The 27,154-nt window shown below is 34.3% G+C and overlaps 1 protein-coding gene across 2 annotated transcripts; it reads left to right on the top strand.

The window, feature by feature from the left end:
- Positions 1–30: 30 nt before the first annotated feature.
- Wdr12 (WD repeat domain 12) lies at positions 31–27,154 on the top strand. 2 transcript variants are annotated; one of them, XM_026405329.2, is made up of 14 exons: positions 31–147; positions 388–499; positions 4,557–4,651; positions 7,143–7,237; positions 8,531–8,637; positions 9,758–9,873; positions 10,526–10,680; positions 12,113–12,158; positions 16,364–16,449; positions 21,797–21,937; positions 22,051–22,156; positions 22,284–22,416; positions 24,255–24,327; positions 25,938–27,154. In XM_026405329.2, the coding sequence occupies exons 2-14, from the start codon at positions 459–461 to the stop codon at positions 26,013–26,015; spliced, it is 1,272 nt and encodes a 423-aa protein (XP_026261114.1). In that variant the 5' UTR covers positions 31–147; positions 388–458; the 3' UTR covers positions 26,016–27,154. The 2 variants fall into 2 exon arrangements, with proteins under 2 accessions (XP_026261114.1, XP_026261113.1); XM_026405328.2 differs by lacking the exon at positions 31–147 and having other exon boundaries at positions 178–499.

Below are 27,154 nucleotides of genomic sequence, written 5' to 3'. Positions count from 1 at the left end.
TCACAGCGTTTGAGACGCGCGGCTTCCTGGGAATTGTAGTATCTCACAACTGCGTTTGAAGTATCCAGTCTAACGATAGTGTTTTATTTTAAAATACAGATTTGAGTTGGAAATTTCTCAAGCTTCCTAATCGATCACAGCCTAAAGGTATGGAAAGAAATCTAAAAAAAGATTAAGGGGGCACTCTGCCTTTAAGACTGTGCTTTACCAATCGGTGATTCCTAAATCTAGGAATAGGTATTTGATGTTTGCGGGCTGGGCCTGTGTGGAAGGTGAACCTCGTGGTGCCTTCTGCTGAGGAAACCCGGGGGAAGAAAGCCGAAATCAGTCTTGGACCGCAGTTCTCGCCTACCCGTTCAGACTAATTTTAATTATCTCTTTTTGTAGTATTAAGAGGTTAAAAAGCACCTCTTTTTTGACTGCTAACTCATACGTTTTCGAGGCCAAGTCTTCTCGCCATGGCTCAGCTCCAGACACGCTTCTACACTGACAACAAGAAGTAAGTAAGCGGCCCAGCCGTCGGGATTAGCCTCTTTCCCAGGCACGACCTTGTGTTCTTGTTTTTCCCGATTGTCATTGTCTTTGCTGTCAGCTACTCCCCGCCACCGTTTTTTCCCTTTGTTCCTGCTGTTCTCCTAACTTGAGCCCCTGGTCTCCTCAGAAGTGGTGCCTTGCAAGGGTTTCTCAGGAACCTCTCAGAGGGTCTCCAAGATCACCTCCTTACTGCTCGCTTCCTGGGCTCCATATAATTTGAATTGTGTATGGAGGAAACTGAAGGGCTGCGGGTTTGCTTTCTGAATGATGCACACCATATGCATAATTTGAACAGTGAACAAAAGGGCCGTGTCGTTACAAACTGGCTGCTAGTGGTGTTTCACAGCTTCTGAAAACATAACTGCCTTTTCCCCCCTATATTTCTAATTGATGTATTATAATGGTACCTAGTGGTGGGATTCGTTGTTACATTATTTCTTCATGCACACAATATAAAAATATAATTTGCCCGATATCATTCTCCATTATTTCCCCTTTCTCTCCCCTCCTCCTTCCCCTTGGTCTCTTTCTTCTACTGTTCTTCCTTGTTTTTAATTTTCTTTTTAAGTAGGTGATAGAAAATGCTTTTATAAACCAGGGTAGAAAGTGGATCTCTGAATAGAGGGTTGGTAGAACTGAAGTCAATTCAGTGTATATTGTGTTGTATGCTGTACTCTTTTTATAAAATGTACTTACATATGTGTAAATATCATTTATATACAAACATTTGCCATTGATTTTTTTTTTGTGTGTGTGTGTGCGTGTGTGTACAAAGCGATTTTTACCAATGGTTCCTAGATTTGTAGAACATATTTGAAATCTACTTATGTACTACCTTGTGGTGTAAGTTGCACTATTAATATTTTAAGTCCCTTAAATGCAGAAACCATGTCTTAAACTTCTTGGGTTGACTGAGTCAACAATGTTTGTCAAATTTTTCTGGTACTAATGATGAATGATATATATATATATATATATATATATGTTGTATTATGCTAATGTCAGGCATAATTTAGAAATCTCCCTCTTGAATTAAGATTATACCTTTGATTTAGTGTTTATAACTTTTATGAGTTAACCTTTAAATCATTTTCACTCTTATGTTGTTCACAGTATATATAAATCATATCATTAATGAACATTAATTTATATACTTAGCCTTAATATTTCTCAAGGAATGTGATAATGCACTAGCATAGCCACTGTCATTATTATTACTTTCTGGGGGGGTACCAGGGGTGGAACTCAGGGGCACTCAACCACTGAGCCACATCCCCAGCCCTATTTTGTATTTTATTTAGAGATAGAGTTGCTTAGCATTTTCCTTTTGCTGAGGCTGACTTTGAACTCATGATCCTCCTGCTTCAGCCTCCCGAGCCACAGGGATTACAGGGTGCGCCTCCATGCCCAGTTGCCATTGTATTTTTTAATTGAAATTTTTATTGAGATAATTGTTGATTCACAGAAAGTTGTAAGAAATAATAATAGATCACTGTGTGTGTGTGTGTGTGTTTGTGCCCATTCTTAGGCAACAAAATTTAGAAATTAAAGTTCTGCTTCTTCCTTTCAATTAATACATATTGGTATGTGTAGATAGATATGTATACACATATATACACACACACACATATATATGCACACTCACATATAAAATTCACATTCACTGTATATGTGTATGCACGTGTGTAAAAGAGAATCACATTATTCTTCCCTCCCTGTTTTATTGATCAAAATAGTAAAATGAAGAAGCAAAAATTTTAATTCTATGTTTTGTTACTTTTTGGAATAGCTGCTTTCTGGGACATGGCAAATATATAGCTATTATTATTCCAAGGGTAGTTTGAGGACCAGCAGTATCATATTCACAGTTGTGCCACATCACCTCTGTCAACGTTAGACATTTTTCATCACCCTTTAGCTATCCTCACCCCACCCCACCATCCCAGCTCCAACCACTAGGTAAACACAGAGCTACTATTTTTTTTTTAAGAAATTTTTTTAATATTTATTTTTTAGTTTTCGGCGGACACAACGTCTTTGTACGTGGTGCTGAGGGTCGAACCCGGGCCCCACGCATACCAGGCAAGCGCGCTACCGCTTGAGCCACATCCCTAGCCCCCAGAGCTACTATTTGTTTCTGTAAATTTGTCTATTCTGGATGTTTTTTATAAATGGAATTATTTATTTATTTGCTTATTTATTTAGGTGTTGGGAATTAAACTTAAAGCCTAGAGAATGCTAGACAAAAGCTCTACCCCTGAGCTACACACCCCACCTAATACATGGTCTTTGTGACTGGTTTCTTTCACTTACTATGTTGTTTTCATGGTTCATCTATGCTATAGTATGTTTTCCTTCTTAGGACCAAATAATATTCCATTGTATTGATATATCACATTTTTCTATTCATGTCCAATTGTTAAACATTTAAGTTGTTTCCACCTATTATGAATAGTGTTTATGCGAACATTAACTTACAAGTTTTTGTGTGAACATATGTTTTCATTTGGTAATTCCACATTTAACTTTTTGAGAAACTGTCAGACTGTTTTCCAGGCAGCTACATTATTTTACATTACAACCATCTATGTATGAGGGTTCCAGTTTCTCTATACCTCATCAGTATCTTTTAGTAGCTGTTTTTTTTTTTTTCCCCAGTGTTGAGAGCCACAACCAAGTCAGGATGGCTCCTGGCATTTTGCCAGAAGGAGTGGTTGAGGGGTAGCACCAGCGAGCCATTAGGATGATGATGGTTAAGTTAAGCTGTGTATAATTATTCGGATGATGGCTGATTGCTGTAACTGGATGATGCTGGATTGGGGCAGGCTGTGTATTCAGTTGTGTATATGGACCTCTGCTGTCCGGCAATAGGGCGTCTCCTGCTACCTCAGATGCCTGGATGCCCGCTACTTTTGAGTTCTCCCGGAGTTACCGTTGAGTTCCTGGGGAGTTCCCGTGGAATAAAGTTCGTTCCTGCTTGACTCTACAAGTGGCTCATGACCTCCCGGTTATTTGTGCCCAGCCAGACTGCGGCACTCCAGCAACCCTAGTATCGTGATATTTCTTCATGGTTTGATTTGCATTTCTCTGATAACTGTGAACATCTTTTCTGAGCCTATTGGCCATTTTTATATATTTTCTGGAAAACCATCTATTCAAATCCTTTGCCAATTAAAAAAAAATTCAATTATCTTTTTATTACAGATTTGCAAGTTTTAAGTATGTTCTAGCTATAAGCTTCTTATCAGATATATGTTTGCAAATATTTTCCCACATTCTTTCTTATGAGTCTCCTAATCTGCTTCTTCTCCTGTGTTCCTCTAATCCAGTTTCTTTCTTTTTTTTTTTTTTTTTTTTTTTTTTTTTGTGGTGCTGGGGATTGAACCCAGGGCCTTGGGCATGCCAGGCAAGCACTTTGCCAATTGAGCTATTCCCCCACCCCCCTAATCCAGTTTCCATTGCACACCCAGAAAGATCTAGCTAAACAAAATTCTGATGATATTCTGTAACTTGGACTGCTACAGTGATGCTGTGTTTTCAAAACAGTAAAAGCTATTTCATAAACGTGGCATAGCCTTATCTTTGGTCACTGCCTAAAGCAAAATCACACTTTCTGAAATAGAAACAACTCCTAGTTATTGTTTTGCTCTTCTCCCTATTTTCTTGTGTACTTTTCATGCCTACTCCTCCCTCCCCTGACAAAAATTACTTTTCTAGATGAGGCTTAAGAATGATTTTGAGGCATCCTTTCAGACCTTGCACCACCACTCCTTTTCTTTGATTGAAATGACTTATCACTTCTTATTCTCTCATTTTGTATCCATTATCATTTATAGCATTGTTTTTACAAAACTAATTGTATTTGATTACCTGACTTTAACCTCACTAGAGAATAGACATATTTTCATTCATTTTGCTTACTCAGTGTGGTAGTTATCCAATAAATGTTTGTTGAATGAATAAACACACATTGGTTAAAATATTTGTTGACTTGATTTTCACATATTGTTTTCTTTTTATAGATATGTGGTAGATGATGTTCCCTTCTCAATTCCTGCCACCTCTGAAATTGCTGACCTTAGTAACATCATCAATAAATTGCTGGAGGCCAAAAATGGTGGGTATATATGCTTTTGACTCAGAGAAGTTCAGAGGGTATAGTACCAATAGCTGCACTAAGATACATTTTTATTTATTTGACTCAATATATGAATTTTGTAACAGTAATATAAATTGTAACATACAGATTTTTCTGCTGCATGATACTTTGAAAGAATAATACTCAGGAAAAAAAAATATTTCTGTTTAATCTGCTTTTTAAGTCAATATGGAGGTAAGGTGATTTTAATTTAAGAATAAAGATTTTAGCATACTGGTTGTGATACAGAGATACTCAAGGCAGTATGACCATGATATGGAGGGTGAATTATGTAGGCATAAAATAAGTGTCTCAGTGCTTAGGTCCCACTTGCTAGTGAAGCTCAAAGCTACACATCTCTTTAGCTGCAAAGCAAAACAAAAGTATCTGAATTTGAGTATTTGTTTTATGTTATAACAAAATGCCAGTATAATACTGGTATTTGTGTGTGTATGTGTTTTCAGAAGTCATACAAATGTAATGGATATAGGGGCTGGGGTTATAGCTCAGCAGTAGAGCGCTTACCTTGCACATGTGTGAGGCACTGGGTTCAATCCTCAGCACCACATACAAATAAATAAAATAAATAAAGTCAAGATATGGTGTCCATCTTAAAAAAAAATTACATACAAGAATATCAAGTAAAAACATTTTAAAGATAAGCATATATGAACTAATAAGTTGTCTGTTAAACTGTATAATGAGCATTAAAATATGGATGAAATAAGATTGCCCATGAGTTGTTAATTGTTGAAGTTAGATGATAAGTCTTTAAGGGCTTATTGTTCTCGACTTTTTTATACATTTGAAATTTTCAGTATGTTTGTTCTTTTTTTTTTTTTTTAAAGTAAAGGAACATTACATAAAACAGAAAACTGAACATAAAAAATGAAAAATAAAATAAAGTGTTATCTTCTTTTTTTAATATTTTTTTAGTTGTTGACAAACCATTTATTTATTTATTTATTTATTTATTCGTAATGTGATGCTGAGAATCGAACCCAGTGCCTTACATAAGCCAGGCAAATGCACTACCGCTGTGCCACATAAAGTGTAATCTTTAAAAACAAAATTTGTCAAAGTAGTACCATGTAGAGGCAAGCATGTTTTTATTCAGTTGTTTTCAATGCGCAAAGCAGCTCTTCTATTAGAGGAATGCCTTAGTTGGAAGAATGGGTAGATAAGAGTTATAAACTAATGCCTGATATTTGCCCCTTCTTCATCTTCAAGTAGTCCCATAATTTTTTTGTGAAGTTTGATATGATGTTTTTGAACAGCCTTTTTTTTAAGTTGGGGATATTCAGGGCCTGTAATATGTTTATTGCTAGCAAGCTACAGTTCTGATTCAAAGATACTCACATAGCATTTTTGTTTACTTCCTTGCAGTATTGGGGATTAAACTCAGGAATGCTCTACCACTGAGCTACATTCCTAGCCCTTTTTATTTTTTATTTTGAGACAGTGTCTTGACAACATGCTGAGGCTGGCCTCAAACTTGTGATCTTTTTGCCTTGTTCTCCCGAGTCACTGGGGTTACAGGAGTGTGCCATCACACCTGGCCTCTTGTAGCACTTGCAGTTGATCCAGTTCTTTACTTTAATTGTGAATGTATAACAATTCTGATTTATAAACTTCTGAACTTACAGACTAAATATTTGTCATTTTTATATATAAAATGACAAAATTTTATATAATATAAATTGAATAACGACTGCTCTTGAGTTGAAGATACAAATGATTCAGATTTAAGATTTTTTAAAACACAGCAAGCCAAATACTTGATGAGGGAATTTTTCTTTTAGGAGGATTATAGCTAACAAGTATAGAAAGAATGATAGAATTAGATTACTAGTTCCTGACTCCAAGTGAAACAAAGGATATAAGTGTGATTACCATTAGCTGCTATGGCCATTAAGTAGGTTAATAGCTGACAGGGAACATTATGATGCTTTGGATCCAACTGACATCATCTGAGTCCAAAGATGGATCATACATCTTAAAAAGAGACAGAACTAAATGTTATGTGCATCCTCCTATGATGCAGAGGAAATACATGCCTACAAATAATCTTGCCAAAAAAAATGAAACTAGAAATCTCACCAAACTTTACGTATGGCTAGTTTACTGGCTACATAGGTGATAGAGTCTAACACATTAAAGAAAACTTTGAAGATGCAATTTCAATGCCCAATACCAGTAATGATGATAATAATAATAATAAAACAACAACAACAATTACAGCAGCAATAGTAAGAAAAATCTTATACCAACAGAACAAAGTATTATTGTTCTTGAAAATTCACATGGTTTACTGAAATACATTTGTCTGATGTGCTATAAGAAATTCTAGAGAAACTCAGGCCACAGTGGGTTAATGTGTATGTTTTTATTTCAGGGATTCTTGTGTATCTTTATTAATAATACTTCAGACCCTAAGAATGCAAATAATTTTATTCTGTATTTTCTTTAGAGTTCCACAAACATGTGGAGTTTGATTTCCTTATCAAGGGCCAGTTTTTGCGAATGCCCTTGTTCAAACACATGGAACTGGAGAACATCTCATCAGTAAGTTCAAGTACTACCTTCTGTATTTTGCTTAAAGCATTATCAGATATTGCAACTCCTTGTAGAAGCAGTCTGAATCTATCTATAATACTCGAGATTGTTTTGATTATTGTTTTCTTCTGTGAAATCATAATTTCTATATATTTAATTTTTAAACCTCTTATAAGAACATGTTATTTAAGAAAATGCAGGTGAATTAACATGTTCTTCATATTTATGAAAGAAATGCCAAGAAATGGAGTAGCAAATATATTTATACTAATACAGCAATACAAAATAATTTTTTACATATAAAAACTATGGCTGTTAGGTTATTATGATTTATTGTGCTTCCTCTCCTTTTAATTTTCAGACTTGGGGTTTTTTTTTGTTTTGTTTTTAAAGGAATTTTTAAAATAACTTTGTTTGTTTATTTTTTTTAATATGGTGCTGAGGATTGAACCCAGTGCCTCACACATGCAAGGCAAGCGCTGTACCACTGAGCTACAACCCCAGTCCATCCTTTTTTTTTTTTTTTTTTAAAGAGAGAGGAGAGGGGGAGAGAGAGAGAGAGAGAGAATTTATTTATTTATTTTAGTTCTTGTCGGACACAACATCTTTGTTTGTATGTGGTGCTGAGGATCGAACCCGGGCCACACGCATGCCAGGCGAGCACGCTACCGCTTGAGCCACATCCCCAGCCCCCCCAGTCCATCCTTGATATTGTTTTTATAATTAAATATACAATTTACAATTGATTTTACAATTTTTATGGTTTGAAAAATTGTGGTAAAATATATAAGTACACAATTTAGTGGCATCAAGTTCATTTACAATATTATGCAACCATCATCACTGCCCATTTCTAGAACTATTACAACATCCTAAATAGGAACTCTACCAATTAAATGGTAGGCTTTTATCTTTTTTATTTTGAAGTTTTTTCATGTTTTTCTACCCACATTTAGCATAATTTTTCTAAGGCTATTTCTTTTTTTTTAAATATTTATTTTTTAGTTGTAGTGGACACAATACCTTTATTTCACTTATTTATTTTTATGTGGTGCTGAGGATTGAACCCAGTGTCTCGCACCTGCAAGGTGAGTGCTCTACCACTGAGCCACAACCCCGTATATATTCGTAGCACACTGTTTGGTAAAGTTTTTTACTTTTTCAGTGGCTCCAAATTTTCTGGGTTATACAGGAGACTAACATGAAGGAGATACATTAAGTTGGGGGTTCCTTTATCTTCATAGTAATATTTTAAAACCAAATCACCAATTGATTTCTGGTTTCTGGTTTCTCGCTGACTAGGAAGAGGTTGTGGAACTAGAATATGTGGAGAAGTACACTGCACCCCAGCCAGAGCAATGCATGTTCCATGATGACTGGATCAGTTCAATTAAAGGAGCAGAGGAATGGTACTAATAGATGAATATTCTTCTCTTTTCTTACTTTCTTAAGTCTTTTTAAATCCACTATATGAATATTTTTTCCAACTCCCTGTTCTTTGTCAGAGTAAGTTTGTTATATGTGTATTAGTGATCACAGCAGACAGAAAGATTTTTGCCTTCAGTGTATTCAAAAAGAAAACTGGTATTTATTGGTAGGTTTCTTTTCTGTTTCAAGATGTGACCTTTATTTTTTATACAAGTCAAGTGTCTTAAAGTATTTAATTTACTGGGTTTGAGTATGTTGCTTTTACGACCAGGGATATAATTTATTTCCTAAAAGAAAAGTAACTTTCATAGCCACAGATCTCCTGGCCTACTACCATGAAGATGTAGATCATGAAAATTTAGGGCTACAGTCGGCACAGTTGAGTCAAGTAAGAAAATATAGATGGCTCAGAGTAAATCCGTAATGAACTTACTTGTAGAAGACTACCTCAAGAGTGAATCATAGGAAGATCTTACCTTTAAAAATGAGTCTCTGGAATTATTACACAAAGCCATGTTTTAACTGATTTTACTTTAAATATTTTTTCTTGCTTTGTTACTTTTTGTGGTGTTGGGATTGAATCCTGGGCCTTGTACATGCTAGGAAAATGTTCTACCACTGAGCTACATCTCCAGCCCTGTTTATCTCTTTAATGCTTTTCCCTGGTTAATTACAAAGCACTATTAGGCTTTATAAACTATTTGCATAGTTTCCCTGGGATTTCTAGTATTTTCAATAATAATAAAAGTGAAATATAGGGTTTTCAGTTGCTATATTAGTAGGTCAGGAAAACTCTAAAGTATAATATAACATCTGATATATTTTAAAATCTTCATATTAAAAAAGCATTTAAGGGCTGGGGTTGTTGCTCAGTGGTAGAGCACTTGCCTAGTATGTGTGAGGCACTGGGTTTGATTCTTAGCACCACATGTAAATAAATAAAATAAAGGTCCATTGACAACTAAAATAAACAAATAAATAAAAAGCATTTAAAAATATAATCTCCACCATTTATTTTGTAGTTGCCATAGAAACATAACTGATTTTCAGAGCCTGAAAAAGCCTCTTTATTAAGTTCACAGAATTTTTTCCTCTTTATAGGATCTTGACTGGTTCTTATGATAAGACTTCTCGAATCTGGTCCTTGGAAGGAAAGTCAATAATGACAATTGTGGGACATACAGACGTTGTAAAAGATGTGGCCTGGGTGAAAAAAGGTAGGACTTTTTGCTGAAACTAAGAGGAATACTAGAAAGGAATTTGGAAATATCCTATTTTCAGAGCAAGTTAAGAATGGAGAATAGAATGAGTATGAAATGCTTCATGCCATAGTTATTGTAAGATCTTTCAGAAACACAGTGTTTAAAAAAAAAAAAAACACTGTTCAAGAAGAAAAGGACATTTTTTTAAAAAAATCCATAAATTGATGGCAGTGAATCTTTTCTAACATTATATTAGGTAGTATATATTTTTTAGTTTCTTGAGTGTGTTAAATGCATATCTTCTAATTTTAAAGATTCTTTCCTTTTATGCCATGTTAGATTTCTTTATTTTTTTAAATTTATGTTTATCATTATTTTATCTTTTTGCAATACTAAAATTGAAGCTACATTCCCAACACTTTCAATTTTTTTATTTTGAGACAGGATCTCACTAAGTTGCCGAGGCAGGCCTCAAATTTGTGATCTTCAAGCCTTAGTCTCCCAAGTCTCTAAGATTATAGGTGTATACATTAACTTTCTTTTAAAAGCCTCCTATGTGCATTTATATTTTAAATCCATCAAAAATTTTGAATTTTTCAGTTTAAGAACATGATTATATAAATTTCGTACTAATTTGTTTCTTGTTATTATGTTCTCTTTTCTTCAGATAGTTTGTCTTGCTTACTACTGAGTGCCTCTATGGATCAGACCATTCTCTTGTGGGAGTGGAATGTAGAGAAAAACAAAGTGAAAGCCCTACACTGTTGCAGAGGTCATGCTGGAAGTGTGGATTCTATAGCTGTTGATAGCTCAGGAACTAAAGTAAGTAACTACTAAGTTATTAGTACTTTGTTAAAGTAGAATTTAAGCATTTTACTAAACTTTTTTTCCTTTATATAAATTCCCCGTAATTCATATACTTTCCTAACAATCAGTGGATAAAGAATATGATTTGAAACCCTAAGCAAATACTCATGCAATAAGAGATATAAAGATTTTTTCCCTAGTCTGGATAGCGCTGGTTTAGAACCTTAAATAAACTGTAAAATACTTAAGAAGTCAGGTAAACAAGTAATTTCTTTCTTTAATCATAGTAATTAATCAGCTACTCTAAATGCTGTCATCAATTCAAAATACCTAAAACAATAATCTGAGATGTAGCATACATTAATGTTAATGTTAAGAGAGATTGTTTTACCATTAATGCTGATGTACTCTTTATCATGACAAAATGGTAAATGTTAGTTAAAAAGGACACAAACCTAAGAGCAATACTATATTGACTTATGAGGTTTTAAAAACCCTTTTAAAATTTGAAAGTTTCCTAGGCCACATAAAGTATTGTGGATTTGGGCTGGGGTTGTGGCTCAGTGGTAGAGCACTTGCCTAGCATGTGTGAGGCACTGGGTTCAATCCTCAGCACCACATATAAATAAATAAAATATTCATCAACAACTAAAAAAATATTTAAAAAGAAAAAAAGTATTCTAGATTTAAGAGTGTTTCCATGTTTCTTTGCCAGTTAGAATAACAGAGGACATTTGATACATTTAAAGGTAAAGATTTGATTTTTCATTTTGAGCCATACAGAAAGTTTACATGTTATGGACTTGAAATTTAGGTGAATTAATCATACACTGACTCTTGACTATAAAAGGCAGAAACTCATCATAAACTGGTTTAGGCCTATTGGACCTATGATGTCCAACAAGAGTGAACCACCATATCATTAGGAAGGTGATGATGCATTTGAGCCTCAGGAGCTAGTGGAATGGAAGCCTGAATGTGGCTAGCATACCCTCACCTTCTTGTCTTCTTAAGTCAACTTTATTCTCTCTTGCCCAAAATTGGCTTTCTCCACATGATAGTAAACATTTCCCAGGTCTTATAATCCTATATTCTGTGTGTCTGGAGAAAGACAAACTTCCGTTCTTGGAACATAGGGGTTTTTAAAGGTTCTAAATGGGGGGAAAATGACTAGTACAGTGTAGGTCAGTTGCTCACCCTGATCTAAGTAAACACCACCAGAGCACATAATAATGGCAGCTCCCTTGACTGCTGTGGAGACTGAGAATACAGCAGGTCCCACGAGACTAGGAAGCTGGGCAGATGATACCGTGGTAGTAAAGGATTTCAAAGCCTGTGTTCCACCGAGATTAAATAAGCAAAGTCAGTTTTCAAATCAAATAGCAGAAAAAACAGGGTGAATATGAGTTTTATCACATGCTTTTCCCCTTCATCTCTATCTGTTCAGTTTTGCAGTGGTTCCTGGGATAAGATGCTAAAGATCTGGTCTACAGGTAAATTAAATATTCCTATTATTTTGGCTTATTAATGTTTTAAGAATTCAATTGATAAGGACTTATTACACCCATGTTTTGCCATAAACATAAACAAAGCTTTTTAGGATATGTATAAAGGAGTATATTATAGTGACATATTAGAACATTTTGTGTGTTTTAAGACTTTGTTTTTTACTCTATCTCTCCCTTATTTATTGGATAAGATTGAATTGCCCCAAGCATCAACAGTGGTGCAGTGGAACATGATCACTTTAATTCTCACAGAGTTCTCTTATTAAGAAACATGGAAATAAACAAAAATATCTTTTGAATAATCTTTACTCACTTTAAGTCATTTTAAAAAGAATGGGCTGGGGATGTAGCTCAGTGATAGAGCACTTGTTTACAATTTGCAAGGCCCTGGGTTCAATCCCAGAACTGCAGAAAAAGAGAAAAAAAAATAGTGACTTTTGAGATAGAGTAATTTATTAGTTAAGCTGGTATACTTAAAAAAAAAAAAAAGATGAAATCTCTGTGTAGTTTTTTGTTTGTTTGTTTGTTTGTTTTAACTTTATTTTGTTTATTTTTTTATGTGGTGCTCAGGATTGAGCCCAGTGCCTCACACATGCCAGGCAAGGGCTATACCACTGAGCCACAACCCCAGCCTCTGGTTTACTTTTTTTTTTTTTAATCATTTTTTTTTTTTTAGTTTTCGGTGGACACAACATCTTTGTTTGTATGTGGTGCTGAGGATCGAACCCGGGCCGCATGCATGCCAGGCGAGTGCGCTACCGCTTGAGCCACATCCCCAGCCCTACTTTTTAACAAAAATTTTTTCAATGAAATTGGTAATATCAAGGTTAATATTCTTACTTGGAAAACAGATTAAAAGGAGCAGTTGGAGGAGAGGAAAGACTCAGAGGACGATGTCTTGATGATAATAAGAGATACTGGTGGGAAGAAAAAAAGGAAAAGCACACATCCAAATATTTGGATTTTAAAATCTTGTAACTAGAACTATTAATTGCACAGGTAAAAAGACCTGAATATTACTTCTGAGGGAACTGCTGTTTTACAGTATAATACCCTCCCCATACCGTTCAGAAAGCAGAATTAAGAGGAATCAAGAAAAACTTAACCAGTTCTAAATAATTATGTATAAGATCCATTTTAGGAGCTGGGGATATGGCTCAAGCGGTAGCGCGCTCGCCTGGCATGCGTGCGACCCGGGTTCGATCCTCAGCACCACATACCAACAAAGATGTTGTGTCCGCCAAGAACTAAAAAAAATAAATATTAAAAAAAAAAAAATTCTCTCTCTCTCTCTCCTCTCTCACTCTCTCTTTAAAAAAAAAAAAAAAAAGATCCATTTTAGTAGATTTTATAAAAATGATGAAAGCAAACAAATTTGAGGAAGAAAGTAGTTTAGTTTAGAAATTTTTCCTTTTGTGGTATTTTTTGGTAGAGCTGTATAAATGAGATATTGTATGTTAGCTATCACTTTTAGGGGTTTATAATCACATTAGGGAAAGCAGATTAATATTCATTAGAGTTACAAAACATTAAAATCTGTAGTTTTCAATCTGGGTGTGCTACCTGTCCAATGATATGTAACAAAGATTTTTAAAAACCAAAAATCAGGGGGCTGAGGAAATAGCTCAGGTGGTAGAATGTTTGCCTTGCATGCACAAGGCCCTAGGTTGAATCCCTAGCACCACAACAAAAAACAACTGTGTTCAACAAAGAAAAGCCCGGGACCAGATGGATTCTCAGCTGAATTCTATCAAGCCTTTAAAAAAGAACTAATACTAGTACACCTCAAATTATTCCGTGAAACAGAAGGGGTTGGAATACTTCCAAATTCATTCTATGAAGCCAGTAACACTCTTATTCCAAAACCAGATGAGGACACATGAAGGAAAGAAAACCAATATCTCTGATGAACTTAGATGCAAAAATTTCTTAACATATTAGTGAATCATGTTCAGCAACATATTAAGATCATACATTATGACCAAGTTGATTTTATTCCAGAGATGCAAAGATAGTTTGATACAAATCAATAAATGTAACTCATCACATAAACAGAATTAAGAATCACTTAGTCATCTCAATAGATGCAGAGAAGGCCTTTGACAAAATTCAGCACCCATTCATGATAAAAACACTGAAGAAACGAGGTATAGAAGGAACCTACTAAACATCAGAAAGGTTCTGTGTGAAAAACTCAAAGCCAACCTCATAATAAATGGGGGTAAACTGAAAGTATTTCCTTTAAAACTGGGACAAGACAAGGATTTCTACTCTCACCACTGCTATTTAATATATTCCTAGATATTCTAGCCAGAGCAATTAGGCAACAGAAGGAAATAAAAGTGATAAAAATAGGAAAGGAAAAAGTCAAATTATCACTCTCTGCAGATGATACCATTTAGAAGATCCAAAACATTCCACCAAAAGACTTCTGGAGTTAATAAATAATTCGGCAAAGTAGCAGGTTAAAAAAAATCAGCATATAAACATCAACAGCTTTCCTGTATACCAACAACAATGTCCTTAGAAGGAAATCGGGAATACAATTCCATGCACAATAGCGTCAAAAACAAAACAAAACAAAAAACTAGGAATAGATCTAACCAAGGAGATGAAAGCCCTCTACAACAAGTGTAGAACACTGAAGAAAGAAATTAAAGAAGATCACAGAACATGGGAAGACCTCCCATGTTCATGAATAGACAAAATTAATATTGTTAAAATGGCCATAAAATATTCACATTCAATACACTCCCTATTAAAATACAATTGACATTCTTCACAGAACTAGAAAAAAACTCCTAAAATTCATTTGGAATTCTAAAGACTCAGAATAGCCAAAGCAATTTAAAGCCGAAAAAAGCAATGTTGGAGGCATCATAATACCTGACTTCAAACTATACTGCAGAGCTGTAGTAACAAAAACTGCATGGTACTGTCAGAAACAGACTCATGGTACTGAATAGATGACGGGAGATAAATCTGTGTTGAATGCCAATATAAGTGGGATGCCACATATCTATACTCATCTGATACTTGACAAAGGTGCCAAAAACACATTGAAGAAATGACAGCATTTTTTAACAAATGGAGCTGGGACAAGTGGTTGTCCCTATGTAGAAGAATGAAACTAGATCCTTATCTTTTACCCTGCACAAAAATCAACTCAAAATGGATCAAAAACCTCAGAATTAGACCATCTGTGCAATTCCTAGAAAAAGATGTAGGCTCAACACTCCGGCTCTTAGGCACTGGCATTGACTTTCTCAATAGAACCCCTAAAATTCAGGAAATAATGTCAACAGTTAATAAATGTGACAGCATCAAATTAAAAAGCTTTTGCACAGCAAAGGAAACAATTAGGAATGTGAAGAAAGAACCTACAGAATCGGAGAAAATCTTTGCTAGCTACTCTTCTGATAGAGGATTAATATCTGGAATATATGAAGAGCTCAAAAAAACTTTATACCAAAAAAAAGCCCCAATTAATAAATGGCAAATTAATTAAACAGACATTTCTCAACAAGAAATACAAATGGCAACAAATACAAGAAAAAATGTTCAACATTCATTAGCAATTAGGGAAATGTAGATCAAAACTATAGTGAGATTTCTTCTCATACCAGTCATAATGATAGTTATCAAGTGGTAGATACACTTGCCTAGTTAGCACATGTGAGTCCCTGGGCTTGACCCCAGTATCACCAAAACAAAACAAAACAAAAAATAACTATGTATCACTTTTCCTTGTTAAAAAAAAATGAAATACTCAAGGAGAATAAAGATGACTGAAATGTATGTCCATTTTTTCCCCACATTTTTTCATTGGTGCGTTATAGTTGAATGTATCTCATTTTAACATTGTTTATCTTAGTACTTCCTTTGTAATGAAGTACAATCTGGTTGTAATCCTAGAACTAATAGTAAGTAATTTTTCATAGCTATGGTAAAGTGATTTCTTTTCATAATGGTGATCTTATTCTTATTTTTGAATATTAGTAATCCAGATATTTTTTTTAATGTATAATTTTCTGTTTCCCAAAATGATTAAAATAAAAAATCCTTTTCCTAATGAACTGAGATAATACAGAAAAACTGTATACCCAGAGATGCAAAAAATTCTTTCAAACAGTTTGTAATTAATATTGACAACGTTTTTCCAATATTAAATCTTGTTGTCTCTGATGTAGTCCCCACAGATGAAGAAGATGAAATGGAGGAATCCACAAATAGACCAAGAAAGAAACAGAAAACAGAACAATTGGGGCTAACAAGGGTAAGTAGTAGAACTGACTGTAATTTCTTAGATCTGTTTTAATAAATATGTGATAATTGAACAGCATTTCCTATTTGTATTTTCTTTTGTTTTACCTTCTTCACTTTATAAACCTACTAAAAAAAAGATGATTGCTTTCAGTAGGTGAAAAATATTAAGCTTTCTTTTAGTAAATTTGTAAATTTTTCTTATAAACCTTGTACTATTGCTACATTTATCTGAATCGTGGAATTGAGTAGCATTGAGTTAAGCTTACAGCTTGGTAGGCTGATTATAGAGCTATTGTAATTGATTTCATGGTACACTCTGAATTAGGATCTTTTGTTTTTCAATCTTGCACTAGAGTTAAGAGAAGCAACTAATTACCTGACTTCAATATTATTTATTTCACATAGTAAGGATATAATTTCTACTAGGGATGCAAGTCATATCTCCTAATCCACTAGGAGTTTAATTTGGAAATTGCCTCTATCATTTAGTTTTTAGATCCCATTAAATTGAACTGTTCATCCAGATTTTGAACAGTTCATCCAGATTTTGTTTTCCTTAAAAAAATGTTCAATTTACAAATAAAGATTGACTACATTCAGAATGTGTAAAATGATGATTACACACACACACACACACACACACACACACACACACACAATATCATCACCCTTGCTATACACTAGATTCACAGAACTTGTTCACCTCATAAGTGAAAATTTTTACCATTTGACCAACTTTTCCCAATTTCTCCTATACTTCAGCCCCTGACAATCACAGGTCTGCTCTTGCTTCCATGAGTTTGACTTTTCATCCAGATCCTTAATTCATTCTATTTTGTTATGAAGATATGTGTCATAATGTGATCTACTTTGTTTTTATATACTTAATGAGAAGAAAATACTGAGCAAGGTTTAGGAAAACATTTCTCATTTATTTTCTAATATTTATAATGAATGTGCAGTAATCAAGCACATATTTGCACTTTATTTCTGTAGTCACCAATAAGATATCTTACAAATATTGTTGAAAATGAGAAAAGAGTTGATCATAAATGATTCATCAAACTCATCAAGATGCAATAAACAATACACTCACTGGTTCCAACTGAAAGTAGTAATGAAGAACTTCTTAGTACATTTAAAAATATACTGCTGAATTGCAAAAGGAAAGATCTGGCAAGTACTTATTTTCCTTACTCTTGTAGGACAAATTAAAGCTGGAAGTGCTGTACCAATTAAATAGTGCATTCAGTGGTAATTTCTATTGATGTATTTCTCTGATCAAATCTCTAAGGAATGTATCTGAGTAGAAAAAGATTTCTTAAGTTATAAAAATTCCTTATTGAAAAGGTAGGTTTGTTCTCTTTCTTTTTAAGTTTGCCATTCATGTAGTAAAGTGTACAGTTTAAATGTACACCTCAATTAATTTTTACAAAGGTATATACCCAAGTAATCACTACTCACATCAAAATATGGAGAATAAACAGCACCCGGAAAATTCCCTCTAGTCTACTTCACAGTCAATAGACACTGAAAGATAATCACCTCTGACATATACCATCTTATTTAGTTTTACCTATTTTTAAATTTCATATACCACAATTTTTAAATTCTTCTTTTGATGGACATTTAGTTGATTTCCAACTTGAGGCCACAATGAATAAATCTGCTAAGAAAGTTTTTATACTTGGCTTTGGGATTATGTGTGTGATCACTGTGCAGAAGTAGAATTGCTGGGTCACACAAGGTATGCACATGTTTGGCTTTCTGCATGTTTGATACTGTCAAAAAGTTTTCCAAAATGGGCTATATCAATTTTCACTTCATTTAACAGTAAATGAAAGCTCAAATTACTCCATATTCCCACCAGCACTTGATATGGTCAATGCCATGACTATTTTACCATGTAACATATACATATATTAACTCACTTTAGTAGCTAGGACTACAGGTGCAACCCTCTACACTTGACTACACATTAACTTACTTTTTGAAAAGTGTATTATTAATCAGAAAAATGAGAAATTGTACCGCAATTGATTCAAATGTATGAATTGCTAAGATCACTGTAATGGCATGTGTAGCTAATAAAATAAAGGAAGGAAGAAAGAAAGAAAAGTGTATTATTTTACCCATTTTTTGGTGATGTTTGGTGGAACTTAATTTAAACCCTAGCCTTTTGATATTTAAATGTGAAACGTTTGTTCATCTTTTGGCCCATTTAAAAGAAGTTTATTGGGGTTGGGATTGTGGCTCAGCAGTAGAGCGCTTGCCTAGCACGTGCGAGGCCCTGGGTTCCATCTTCAGCACCACATAAAAATAAATATAGGTATTGTGTCTTACTACAACTAAGAAAAAAAAATTAAAAATAAAAGAAGTATATTGTCTATCTTTTTCTAAATTTTTAAGAGTTCTTTATATATTCTAGACTCATGTTCTTTAATGAATGTATGAATTAACAGGTATTTCATATCACTCACTGCCCTGGGTTAATACCTTTTATTTTTAGAGGAATGCATTTATAAAATTGCTTCCATTGTTCATTTGAGAGAAATAATAGTATATTCAGTTTTTCATTTAGCTTTATATAGGGCTTAAATACATGTATTCATAATTTGTTGTTTGAAATAATGCCAGAAAAGTGCTAATTTTTGTAGTGAAAATGTTGCTGTAATTAGAAATTATAGAAAACTTTGGATTTTTAAAAAATGGAATAAGACATATATTGAAAGTCACCTCTGCATTCTGTTCCAGTACCTGAATTGTATTAATATGAATAATGTTGCCAATCATTTAGTTGTCATTTGCTTCATATATTAACATAAAATTTCTTCCTTTATAATTCTTTTTTCCCTCCTGTACTATTCCGCTTCAATTTGTTTATAGTAATAACACCAATATTGACTTTTCTTCTTTAAAAAAATAAAATAAAACCTGCTCTTTTGGTTATAGCTCTTGGCTTTTTTTTTTTTTTTTTTCCTTATGTGGTGCTGAGGATTAAACCCAGTGCCTTACAGGTGCCAGGCAAGCACTATACCACTGAGCTACAACCCAACCCAGCTCTTGGCTTTTGATCAGTCATACAACCAAGATACAGAAGGGTCTCTCATCCAACAAAATTCATGTTGCCCCTTTGTAGTTTCACCTCCATACCCTCACTACCATTGATCTGTTCTGTTTTTACAAGTTTTCCAGAATGTCACAGAAGTAGAATAACAAAGCGCATAGACTTTTATATCAGCCCTTTTTGTTTAACATATAAGGTAGTTGAGACTCACTCATGTTGTTGAGGGTATCATTGGTTTGTCCCTTTTAGATGTGGAGTAGGATTCTGTTATATGGATATACCACAGTTGGTTTAATCATTCGTAAGTTGAAGGATAGTTGTTTTCCAGGTAGGTAGTTATGAATAAAACAGTATAATATTTTTTATGTTCAGGTTTCTATGTGAACATAAGTTTTCCTTTCTCTTGACTTACCATCTAAGAATGGGATAGCTTATTATTTATAGTTTACCTGTTGTTTCTTTCTACCTTGTCATTTTCTATCCTATAAGCTTCTGATTATCTTTCTTATTCCTACTTCTTTATCAGGTTCCTTTACTACTTTTAGGAAAATTTTAGAGCCAGAAAAGCAGTATTTGTATAATTGGTCCAGGAATTGACAAACACAGCCCAACAACCATTTTGGGTTTATTTTTTATATTATGTATACTTCTTTTTATATTATAGTGCTATAAAAATGGTTTTTACATTTTTAAGGGATTATAAAAACAAATAACAATATGCAACAGAAACTGCATATAGCTGGCAAAGTCTAAAATATTTATTTCCTGGCATTTTACTAATAAAGTGTATTCCCTGATCTAGCATAACCCTTCCAGTTACAGACGAGGTTATATTTAAGAAATCTAACTCTAACAGTTACAAAAGGAGATCAACTGCCTCCCACCCCAGAATTCTTTTTGTCTTTCCCACATATTCCTTATAGGCTCTATACGTAGTTTGAGGTTTTTAATTAATGGACATCCTTTAAAGATTAAACAATAGAACTTCTGGGTGTGATGGCACATGCCTATAATCCCAGCAGTTCAGGAGCCTGAGGCAGTAGAATCGCAAGTTTGAGGCCAGCCTCAGCAATTTAGCAAGGTTCTAAGCAACTTAGTGAGACCCTGTCTCAAAATAAAAAATAAAAAGGGATGGGGATTTGGCTTAGTGGTTAAGGAGACCTTGAGTTCAATGCCTGGTACCAAACAAACAAAACAAATAGGATTTAAAGATGCTGAGGAAGTGGAGTGCCAAGAATGTTTTGAGATTAATTTACCTGGAGGAGTCATGTAGAAATTGGCAGCACCTCAACTCAGACCTAGGTCTGTCTGACCTAAAAGTTTTTTTCACTAACTGTGAAGCAGGTTCATTAATAACAGATCCTAACCGAGGAAGCTCCTCCACCCACCCCACTGCATAGAGGACAGTAAAGATCATCACTATGCTAACCACTAGGAGTAAGAGTTTATACACTTCCATCCACTGCAGTTTTACTGATTGCTTTAGTCCAGTGAGACAGAACACATTCACATGCCACAAGTTACATGAAATAGATTTTATCACTTACAAAGAAGCAGCAAGGGCCAACAGAAGCCTAGGATCCATTGTGAGTCAATCTCCCAAGGAAGCTGCCCGGGGTAGATGGAGTCTTAACTGTGTGCCCCACTTTCACCACAGTGACGAATCCCAAAAAGCAGCAACACCTGGGGTTTATACCCACAGGTCATGAGACCTACTGGGCAATGCTTTGAAGGACATCCTGTTTCTAGGGGGGGCTGGAACTGAGCCCAGGCTGTTCCGGTCAGTCCATCCGTATCTCAGGATGTTACATTCCCAGCATATTCTACAGTTATTCTGAGAACTACAGGATAGGAGAAGAGAGGAAAGACTGGGTCAGTTCAAGGCCATTTGGGGACAGGACTTTAACATTATGTTTAATCATTGAGAGAGTTAAATTAGTGTTAATACTGCTTAAAATGAAAAGTAGAACAGATGAGGAAGAGTCAGAATACAATAGAAAAACTAGAAACTTGGGAGTGCTATTTGGTTTTAAACTCAAGTCTGCCACTTATAAGCTGTATCATGTTGAGCAATTATTTCAGTTTCAGTATCTTCATGTATAAAATAAGAACAGATATATCCACCTTGGAGGATTGTTACAAAGGAGAAATAGAGCAGGATATCAAAACTAAAACACCTGGCAAAAATACCTGGCATATGGCTTTGGAAGTTAATAACTACTACTATTGTTCTAATTACTCTGAAATGAAAATGCCATTCCCTTTTTGGGGGGTGATCTTCCATTTCTAGACTCCCATGGTGACCCTCTCTGGCCATACAGAAGCAATTTCCTCAGTACTCTGGTCAGATGCTGAAGAAATCTGCAGTGCATCTTGGGACCACACAATTAAAGTATGGGATGTTGAATCGGGCGGTCTTAAGTCAACTTTGGTAAGGATTTCAGTACTCCTCTGATTAACTTTGATATTTTAAGTGACAAAAACTTCTAGAAATGCTTACTTTTAGTCTATCATAGTCAAATGTACTTTTCTTTTCCTTTTCAGACAGGAAATAAAGTGTTTAACTGTATTTCCTATTCTCCACTTTGTAAACGTTTAGCTTCTGGAAGCACAGATAGGCATATAAGACTGTGGGATCCCCGAACCAAAGGTGAGTTGTATAAATATTGGCGCATGTTTAAAAAAAAAAAAGGATTTCTCCAAATATTTTTTAGGTTGGTTCTGCCTATTTTTCTGTTCTAAAATTTAGTACTTGTTATCTTTTTTGCTTTGTTCAGATGGTTCTTTGGTGTCACTATCCCTGACCTCACACACAGGCTGGGTCACAGCTGTAAAGTGGTCTCCTACTCATGAACAGCAGCTGATTTCAGGCTCTTTAGATAACATTGTCAAGCTGTGGGATACAAGAAGGTAAGTCCTCTTTATTCTCTATAAACCAAAGATATCAGTTACTATTATAAAATAAAAAAACTGCCTGGAAGGGTTAGGAAAAAAAGCTCTTGGTTTTACTACCTAATATTCAAAAATACTGATATTTCAAAAAAGCCAGAATCAAAGGATTTTTAGTATGTTGTTTTTTAGCATTCTGAAAAAACCTAATGCCATGTTGCTTTATCTTTTATCAAAAAATACAAAAATCAGAAGTATATAATCTATCTTTCTGACTTTGTTATAAAACAGGAAAAAATAGTTTAGAAAGATTATCTTGAACCTTAATATAAATTATGTTAATAGAAAAATTAAAAACATAAAGATAATTATGTGTTAAAGGTATATTTCTTTACTTATAGGCTAGTGCTATGGTAATAATAATAATAATAATAGAGAGAGAGAGAGCGTGAAAGAGAGAGCAAGCATGAGCGAGCGCACTCCAAAAAAACTGCATACAGAACTTATTTACATGTCTTTACAAGTAGAAAAGATGCATTAACTAAATGCCTGTTTGTGTCCTTAAATCTGCTTTGTAATATATTATAATACTGTTTTATGATACATGACTTGTTAACATCCAGAAGCTATTATATTCATTTTAAACATTTTACATTGCAGTTAACATAATTTCTGATGATAGTAGTAAGTTCTATGAAGAAAGTAGCTGAGTAAAGGAACACTTCTTGGGGGAGGGTCCCTCTGATATTGCAGTAGTGAGCTAATAGTGGGAAGGAATGAACCATGCACATATCACAGCAGAGGGAACAACAGATAAGGTGGCAGAATCTTGGCATATTGGCAAAATAGCAAGAAGGCCAGTGTTGATGGAGTAAAGTAAGCAGAGAGGAGAGTGGCAGGACATGAAGCAGCTGGTGGTGACCTGCTAAAACATGGTAATGAGTTTGGGTTTTATTTTAAATGTGATTGGAATGCTTTGGAGGGTTTTGAGCAAGGGAGCAAGAATGAAAGCAGAGAGGCTCTCATAATTCAAGACACAGATAATTGTGACTTGAACTGTGGTGGCAGCATTACAGATAAATAACTGGGTACTAGGTGTATGTTGAGGATGGCTCAGGCAGGATTACTATCTTATGGATTCAATGTGAAGATTGGAATCAGGATAATGCTCTCATTTTCTGCCTAAGCAGTTAGGTGATTGATGGTGCCACTTAACCATGGTGGGAAAGGGTAGAACAATGAGTTGATATATGAGGGAAAATCAGAAGTTTTGATTTGTTGTTTCAAATTTCTTGTGCCCATCCAAGTGTCAGGCAATTGGATATACATGTGTAGCTCAAGGGAGAAGTTTGGGCTAAAAATATAAATATAGAAGTTATCAGGGTAGAAATGGCTAGATAAAGTGTATACAAAGCCACGATTTGGGGCTGGGGTTGTGGCTCAGAGGTAAAGTGCTCGCTTAGCATGTGTGAGGCACTGGATTTGATCCTCAGCACCACATAAAGTAAAATAAAGACACTGTGTCCACCTATAACTAAAAAATAAATATTAAAAAAAAAACAAAGCCACGATTTGAGTATAAAAGAAAAATAGTGAAGGAAGTGTGAAATGGGCCTAATTATGAATAAATCTTTAAAACTAAATAACATTTTTCCTGAATATATTTGTTGTAATAAATCTCTGTAGTCTGCTGATTATACAAGAAAAATAGTAAAGGTGGTTGAGTTAAGACTCAGATTAAATGGTTATTCAGGCAAGGATGGTAAATCCTGTAAAATTTTGAGGAAAGCGTGATTATTCATAAATGTTTGTTTTAATCCTGTGAATATATATAGCATGTTAATATTTTCCTCTTTTAGTTGTAAGGCTCCTCTCTATGATCTGGCTGCTCATGAAGATAAGGTTCTAAGTGTGGACTGGACAGACACAGGGGTAAGAATTCATTAGTTACGTGGTGAAAAGGAGACTATATTATTAGAATAAATATGGTATTTGTGTTTATAAAGTTATTAGTTTCAATGTATATCATTTTTATAATTTTGTTCTACAATAAAAAACCTCACATCTCAAGAAACTATTTTGTTTTCTGGTAATAGTAAAATTTGAAATTTTGAAGCAATTTCTTTTCTGTCATGAGTATCTTTATATTTTTTTAGTTTTAGATGGACACAACACCTTTATTTTATTTATTTATTTTTATGTGGTGCTGAGGATCAAACCCAGTGCCTCACATGTTCCAGATAAACACTTTACCACTGAGCTACAACCCTAGCTCCTCTCATGAGTCTTTTTAAAAACTTTTTTGTAGTTGTAGATGGACAGGATACCTTTATTTTATTTGTTTATTTTTATGTGGTGCTGAGGATCGAACCCAGGGCCTCATTCATGCTAGGCAAGCGCTCTACCACTGAGCCACAGCTCCAGCCCTTCTCATGAGATTCTTAACAAGAGATTTTAAGTCCATAAATTCACTATTTCAGACTAACTGGATCAAAGTATTTACTAGTCACAAAAATCCTATGTAATAAATATGAATTATAAAACGTGTTTAAAGAATTACCATTTAATTTTGTATGTATACACATAATGTCTTATTGCCTAAGAATTCTCTCTAAATACAGGTCCCAGGGCAACTTGAATAATTTGCAATATCCATTTGCAAACAATTAATGCACTGTCCTTTAAAAACTTTTGTTTTTCTTAAGTAAGGAAAACTGTATCAATTTTCAAACTATTTTATTACATATCTTGACAAAAGCTTCATAGAAAGTACAGTGGCATACTGTCCCTCAACCAAATTCAAATGATCATTTTTGATGTTTTAGTATCCTGTATCATCATACAGGCTGAGTATCTGAAATGCCTGCTGCCAAAAGCATTTCAAAGTTCAGATTTTTTTCAGATTTTGGAATATCTGCACATAAATGAGTTATCCTGGAAATGGGACACAGTCTAAACACAGAATTCGTTTTTATTTCATATATATATATATATATATCCTGAAGGTAATTTTATACAATGTATTTTGGTATGCCTGTTTTGTCTGTGACCTATCACATGAGGTCAGGTGCAGAATTTTCCACTTGTGGCATCATGTTTGTGCTCAAAACATGGATTTTGGAGTATTCTGAAGTATAGATTTTTGCTTTTGATTTGTTTTAGTACTGGGGATTGAACCCAGGTCCTCCCACATGCACTCTTCTCTGAGCTACCTCCCCAGTCCAAACTGCAGATTTTTGAATTAGGGGTACTCAACCCAAATAGTAGTGAAATTTTCTGTAAGTGGTCCCTATAAGTGCTAATGTTCAATGTCAGTTAACTGCTCATTTGTAATTCCTAAATACTATAAAAGAATATTATTAGAAGTAGAATACTTAGTTGGTCATATTTTTATTTCTGTTGAAGAAGCTTGGGTTCTTTAGTTAGCTGTTTTTGTTTTTTTTTTTTTTAAACAAATTATTAGTGGTTATTTAGGCTTAGCTATTATATGGAATGATTGTACTTACTTATGTTTTTATGTATTTTTCTGTCTTTCTATACAGCTACTTCTAAGTGGAGGTGCAGACAATAAATTGTATTCCTACAGATATTCCCCTACCACTTCCCATGTGGGGGCATGAAAGTGAATAATGACTTGATATAGAGGCATTCTGTAAATGAAATTGGTAGAGAATCATCAGATTACGCTGATGCAGATGCAGCCTTTTAGATTAAGGTTTATTGTTTTCACCCTTCATGAAAGCTAACATATTACTCGTTTTTATTTTGTGTGTATAAAATAAAATGTGGCCTGTATTCTCTACCCTACGGACTGTGGAAATTAAACTGAGATTTTTTAAACTTCTTTTTACAGTTATTGGTTTGAATTAATATTTGCTTTTGAAATACTATAAAAGAATATTATTAGAACTAGAGTACTTAATTGGCCATATTTTTATTTCTATTGGAGAAGCTTGGGTTCTTTAGTTAGCATCTTTTTAGAAAGATTAATAGAAAATGTTACAAGAAAAGAAATGGAAATCTAATTTCCTTTTGGTAAAACAAGTAGTGTTTATAAGAAAATAAGACTTTGTACATATTTAGAACATTAAAAAATGTAGATGTTGCCAATTTATTAAGACTTCATTGAGTTATTTTAGATGAAGAACTTCATATTAAAGATATGTCAGATCCTTTAGAAATTGCATACAAATTTCAGGATAACCAGGAATCTCCTCTTTCCCTAACCTATCTTCATGTACAGATAAGAATATATTCTCCAGACAAAATCTTTTGGTTGGTATATTAAACATTCTACAAATTTTATAACATTAGCATTTGTCTTTATGTATGTTGTATACCAAATACAAATGTCTTTTTAAAATGTGACTTCAGTCTTTAATGGATTGGTATTCCTCAGACAGAGACCTCAAACTTACAACCTTTTAGTATATGGGAATCAGTTTCGTCTCATTATTGGACTGAAATTCAGTACATTTCAAATGATGTACCTGTTGAAGCCTGGGAAACAACATCTATATTTGGCTGCAGTTGAGAGCCAAATTAATAGTGGATTGAACCAATTAGGAGTTTAATTTTCTTGTATGTAGAAGTCCAGAGGCAGTGCAGGGCTTGAATAGTGGTTTTGTTCCACCTTCCTTAGGACCCCACCTCCTTTCACCCTTAGGATATGGTCCTCATTTTATACATACCAAGAGCTAGAGCTCCAGTTATCACATCATTTCTTAATGTGTATTTTAATGGAGGAAAAAAAAACTGA

This window comes from Urocitellus parryii, chromosome 1 (genome assembly GCF_045843805.1).
Source record: "Urocitellus parryii isolate mUroPar1 chromosome 1, mUroPar1.hap1, whole genome shotgun sequence".
Taxonomy (NCBI): domain Eukaryota; kingdom Metazoa; phylum Chordata; class Mammalia; order Rodentia; family Sciuridae; genus Urocitellus; species Urocitellus parryii.
This window is presented reverse-complemented; position numbering and strand designations above follow the sequence as displayed.

What these genes read in the sequence shown, in the direction of transcription:
- Wdr12 (XM_026405329.2), top strand. Translation starts at nt 459, where the DNA reads ATGGCTCAGCTCCAGACACGCTTCTACACTGACAACAAGAA. An exon ending in GCTAAAGATCTGGTCTACAG is followed by an intron (nt 12,159 to 16,363) that starts GTAAATTAAATA and finishes TCTCTGATGTAG; the next exon opens with TCCCCACAGATGAAGAAGAT. An exon ending in TGGACTGGACAGACACAGGG is followed by an intron (nt 24,328 to 25,937) that starts GTAAGAATTCAT and finishes CTTTCTATACAG; the next exon opens with CTACTTCTAAGTGGAGGTGC.